Raw genomic sequence first — 6,000 nt, 5'->3', positions numbered from 1 at the left:
GCAGCCTAGACTGGCGCGACGCGGCTCGCGGGAGCTCGAGACACCGCCCCCTAGCGACCGCGCGAGAAAGAAGCCCCGCCCTTCGAGGGCTCTGCGCGAGTTTTAGGGTTGCTTAGCCCCCGGGCTGAGATTGTTTGGAAGCGGGAGCGAAGGTTGTGGGAATGGGGAATCGTTCCTGACAGACCCGTTGTGTAGGGAAAAGTAATGGAGGAGTGCAAATTGGGTACTCTGGGGTGGAGCTCCATCTTCGCTACCCCACTGTGACCCCCCACCCCCGTCCGTACCCCTGACTGTAGGCAGAGAAGAGACTAACGTGTAGTAATGGTATTGGTCTATTGCTTCCTGTGTAGCTTGCCCTGCCAGTGTTGGTGAGTGTGGTGTATTATTGGCAGAAAAACAATAAGTCAATATCCATGAAATCAGTAATCAAACAGGAAGAATAACAGTTGGAAGGGATCTTGGAGATCTTCTAGTCCAACCTGCTGCTCAAGCAAGAGACCACAGCACCACCCTCATTAATATTTCAGAATACTCTAATGCCACCAACGTGAACATGTGAAATAATGTAATTCACCAACTGATGGACCATTATATCCAATGATGTAAAATTATTTGTATAATTGCAGAAGTCTTTCCAGAGTAGGAATAATATGACGTGGTTCCATCGTGTCTCCTAATTTTAAATAAACATAGCAATAACAAAATGAAGATTTCTATGTATTTAGGGGATAAGGTTTTTTTTTCTGGAACAAGAAATTTAGAACTATTAAAAATTATCTATCTATCTATCTATCTATCTATCTATCTATCTATCTATCTATCTATCTATCTATCTATCTATCTATCTATCTCAGTGTTTCCCAACCTTTTTGGAGCCGCGGCACATTTTTCATATTTTCAAAATCCTGGGGAACATTTGGGGGGGGGGGGCGCTAAAAAAAGTTTGGATAAAAAAAATCTCTCTTCCTCCCTTTCGCTCTATTTCTCTCTCCCTCTTTCTCTCTTCCTTCCTTCTTCTCTTTCTGCCTCCTTCCTCTCTCATCTCTCTTTCCTTCCTCTCCCTCCCTTTCTCTTTCCTTTCTCTCCCTTTCTGTCTATCCTTTCTATCTCTCACCCCTTCTCCCTCTTTCATTCCCTTTCTCTCCCTCCCTTTCTCTCATTCCTTTCTCTCCCTCTTTCCTTTCTATCTCTTTCTTTTTCTCCCTCCTTCATATCTTCTTTCTCTCCCCCCTTCCTCCCTCTTTCCTTTCTCCCCCTCCCTTTCTCTTCCTTTTTCTCTATCCTTTCTACTTCTTACTCTTTCTTTCTCTCCCTCCTTCATTCAATTTTCTCTCCCTCCCTTTCTCTCTTTCCTTTCTCTCCCTCCCTTGTTCTCCCCTGGGGCTGCCTGTGCCTGCCCTGCACCACCCAACACGGACGGACAGCCCCCGGTCGTCGGTTCGTCGCCCCCCCCCCCCCACACGGAGGGAGATCAGCCACTGGAGGGAAATCGGGCTGGAGGGGGCGGCGAATCCACCTCCCCACTCGGGTGGAGGGAAATCGGGCTGGCGGGGGCGGCGAATCCACCTCCCCACTCGGGTGGAGGGAGATCGGGCTGGCGAGGGCGGTGGATCCGCGTCCCCAGCCGCGCGGAGGGAAATCGGGCAGGCGGGCGGGTGGCCGCGGCTCCCTGCGCGCCCCTGGAAAAGAGTGCATGGGGGGGCATTTTGGGGTGCGTTGGCGTGCACAGCCTACAGGGAACGGTGCCCGGGGCCGCTGCAGCCGGCAGCCTGTTTCCGCTGCCAGTGCCCTCCCGCCGGGCCCCAAAGGACACTTGCCGCCGACGCCATTGAAGGCGGGAAAAAGGCACGAAGAATGAAGCTCTCCTTCTTCCTGCCTTCCTTCTTTGGGGCGCAGCAGGAGAGCGCCAGAAACCGCGGCATCGGGCAGGAGCCGGGAAGTCGGAGGCACCGGCAGCTCCCCGCCCAGCTGGAGCTGTCGCAGCACACCGGTTGGGAAACGCTGATCTATCTATCTATCTATCTATCTATCTATCTATCTATCTATCTATCTATCTATCTATCTATCTATCTATCTATCTATCTAGCTAGCTAGCTATCTAGCTATCTATCTATCTATCTGATCTATCGATCTAATCAGAAAAATCCACTCACACGTTAAACCTGAAATCTCCAGAACCGTAAAGCCTACAAATTTAAAATTCACCACATGTTGTTCTTGGCTTCTAGGTGCTCACTAAGAAAGGATTTTTCAAAATGACCATTGGAGCATGAATATTTCTTATATTATTATTAAAAAGCTTTGATGTTAAGTAGTTCTACTCCCCCTACCCACCTGAAAATAAATGTGATCCAAATGAACAGTTGAACTAAGCCACACCCAGGCTCCTTCCTATCTCCTTGTTCACACAGCAAATGCTGTTTGACTTTTCAAACCCCCTTCAACTCTCTCACATGCTAACAGGACTCTAGCCAGATGAATAGTAATGGATGCTGGTAGGCAGAGACAGATTCCCCCCATCCTTATTTTCCTCCACAGTTCAGACAAATCTGTTCCTTCTACTGTAACATGGGTCACATAGTTTCCTAGCAAAGCACGGGTATCCACTAGTATTTTATAAATCACCAAAATCTTGTGATAAATGAAAACTAAATAAGGATATATTTGGCTAGTAAAAGTTTTTTTAAAAAGTTTACAAAAGTTTTATATTTAAAATTATAACAAATGAACGTTGAACAACAAATCTTTGATTCTATATCATCCATATATATATATAGCAGGACTAATCAACTTGTGCTTTCCCCCTCTAATTAGTCCCTGTGGATCCAATAAAGCAGTTGCTCTAGATTTGCAAGTGATCAGGCTGCGTATAGTAGAAGTGCACCTATGAATTCATGGGTAACGATGTCTGAAAAAGTAGGAAATCAGAGAAACTGGTGTAAAGATGTGTTTCCTTTCTGTGGTCAAAAAGATACTCTAAACCTTTAATCTTTCCCACTGCTTGAAGTTATACATTCTAGATTTTATTCTGCTGGCCATTACTATTTAGTAAAATGTTTCAGATTAATGCTGCAGTAAGCTTATTTAAATGGATAGTGTCATAATAAATCTATCCCATCCCATGTAAGATAAGCAAAATTGGCATATTTTCTTTGAAGGGTATCTCATATTTATATAAACTTTGTTAAAAAGCATTTATGAGAAGTTATAGTTAGGATTATGAAGATAAATTATTTTGGCACAAAAGCACAACATTTCCAAAGTGACTTATTTAAGAGTATAATTTAATAGCCATTTAAATATATGCTGTATTAAGATTTTCAACAGTTACAAAATATTTACACAAGATAGAATTATAGATTGCCCTGGAAAGTTAACATCTTTAAAGATCATTGTACGTAGTCCTTCTACAAGTACAAAATCCTGTTCTTTTTATAAGCACCAGATATGTCTGTCCCATCCATTTCATGTTACAGACAGAAATATTTTCAAAACAAGATTTCCACATAAATTAATGTTTTCAGTCATCATGAACGATGTGATCAAATATTTTTAAGACACAATTTTACAATGAAGAGTTCCTTTGATGTAACCAGCACATACAGCCTAAAAAAAAGTAAAGAAAATAACCCACTTTATGTTATATATGGAGCGCCAGGCCACACAAACAGAAAACACAAAAGAGGTAGTGGATCATCTGTGAAGATGTTTGTGTCCGAAAAGGACCATCATTCAACTAAAGTGTTTAAGGGATTTTTATGGTGGCGTAACTCATTGTCAGTATAACATAAGCTATTGCACATTTGGGAGCATAAACCATACTGCTCCTTTTTACTGCATTCTTCCATCTTTCTTTAAGGTGTCCTGGACAGTGCTATTAATAAAATCAAGAAGAATTTCCATATATGTATATTCTTTGGTTCAGAGAATATCATAAAAAGCACCAACCAAAAATTAAATATTTTATTAATGTTGTCAAAAGTTTCCTTTTGAAGCCATTTCTCCTTCATAGGAGGAAGTCTTTTTCTTCCTGAGATACTTTAAGAAAGCACCAGCATGTTGCTGTACAATTGTCCCACAGTTTTGTAGTTATTTTTTCTGTCCTGTATATGGCGATAGGAGGAGGTTTCCTCAAAATTCTAGAGAAAGCACACCAAGCCACTTTCTATGTATCGTTGTTGTCCATGATCAAGATGAGAAAATGGATGAACCTGAACAACCGGAAGTTGATTGGTGTCTTGAGTGTGGAAAAAAAATTGGGTTTTATGCCAGTTGCTGTCCTGAATCTGCAATAAAAGAAAACTTAAAATCATACAAGATTTTAATTCTGCATAATCTTTACAGGGGAAATCAAGAAAGCTGCAATAGTTATCATGAAGGTTATGCAGATGGTCTGTGCATAAACTATTTTGGAAAGGGTGTTTTAACAAAATATCTATTTTAAATATTTTGATCTGACCTGCAAATAAGTTTTTATTTAATTACAAAGTAAAATGTTGTTAATGGATGGGAGAAAAGAATTGGACAAAGTTGGACAGACAATTGGACAGAGCTATTCCAAGTTTCCATGCATTGCCATGAGCATTTTAATTTAAAACACAACAAGTTTTATTTTTAAAACATTATTTTATGATTGTCTTCATCTTGAGTATATATACATAATAGCAATAGGCGTTCATAGCAATTATGAATTTGGGCAGAAATAACTATGAGCTGGTGTAAAAGAATCAGATCTGCATTCTTGCTCATCTCTTGTTCCTTTATAGAATTAGAGTGCAAATGTCTAAAAAAGTTTTGAATATATAACAGACAATGGAATCCTAATAGATCTTGCACATTGGAATCAATCCGTCAAACATAGACTGCAAAAATTAAGCAGTACAACATGTTAGGCTTCTGTTTAAAAATATCCAGATTTTAAATCATATATAATCCCTAGTGTTAATCTCAGTTTTTATGATTTTCTAAATTCATTTTCATCTATAATATAGATATTTAACATTTTTAGTTGGATGTCCATATTGTTTGTGGCCAAAATGCATATATGAAGAAAATTGGAAAATATTCTGTGTATTACATTTTCAGTAATGACTACTGTACATATGTCTTACCATGCATTCATCCATAAGAACTTTTGGCTCAAGCAGTGTGTTTGCTTAAAAAATATCACCATTCCATCCTTTGAAGATCAGGGAAGGTTTCTGATCATGTAGTTCATTAGTTTTCCACACTGGGGTATTTAGGCAATGAACTGTAATAGTGTGGGTTGCTTCTGAACTAAGTAAATGAAGGAAGTTCATCTGTACTTTTCCAATGCTAAATTCCAACTATTTAACAAAAATAAACAATATTATAGAAAATATGGTAGCAGTTCATAACCACAAATCATACTGACAGTTTAGATGTATTTAATATATAACTGTTCATTAAAAATTCCATTGCAATAACAAACTATTGGGTATTTAATCTGTTAAATTGTTCAGGCGCCATAAGCATATTCCTTCCTTTTCTTACAAAACTGGATTTACACAATATAAATATGAGGAGGAAGATTACATAATGGGGATGGAAAAAACAACACTGCATACTTTGCTTTTCAAATTATTGTTTCCATATGGACCTTATTTAGGCCCTTACTTTGACATTTGGCTTGAATTTCTAATGGTTCTTCAACTACAAAGCCATCAATTCCAGGTCTAGAACAATACTGAGAATCAGACTTTATTTTTTTAAAGGCCATTTTCATCTTGTTTTTCCTCTTTGTTTCCACTGAGTTCAGTAAATGTTTTAGGAAATGTAATACAGGGAACAAAAATTATTAAATAATCATACCACTATACTAGAAACGAATAAGGTATTGTTCTCCTTGAAGCATGATAAGGCCCTTATCTAATCTTGCCAATTTTTAATAATTATCTGTAAATTATTTCTGAATAAGAATGAATAGGGCTGAGGGGTTATGCATTGACGTAATTGCTGATCAGTATACTATAAATCATA

General features: G+C 39.1%; 1 protein-coding gene across 1 annotated transcript in view; it reads right to left on the bottom strand.

Annotated features, from left to right (window-relative positions):
- Positions 1-3,267: 3,267 nt before the first annotated feature.
- Positions 3,268-6,000, bottom strand: part of COL24A1 (collagen type XXIV alpha 1 chain) — a 173,138-nt gene continuing 170,405 nt past the window's right edge. The window contains exons 59-60 of the mRNA XM_070746621.1: positions 5,112-5,327; positions 3,268-4,286 (exon numbers count right to left, since the gene is read on the bottom strand). Coding sequence (XP_070602722.1) covers positions 5,157-5,327 — 171 coding nt within the window. The 3' untranslated portion in view covers positions 3,268-4,286; positions 5,112-5,156. The remainder of the gene's footprint in view (positions 4,287-5,111; positions 5,328-6,000) is intronic.

This window comes from Erythrolamprus reginae, chromosome 3 (assembly GCF_031021105.1).
Source record: "Erythrolamprus reginae isolate rEryReg1 chromosome 3, rEryReg1.hap1, whole genome shotgun sequence".
In the NCBI taxonomy this organism is placed as follows: Eukaryota; Metazoa; Chordata; class Lepidosauria; order Squamata; family Dipsadidae; genus Erythrolamprus; species Erythrolamprus reginae.
The sequence above is the reverse complement of the archived record's forward strand: the minus strand, read 5'-3'. Positions and strand labels throughout refer to the sequence as shown.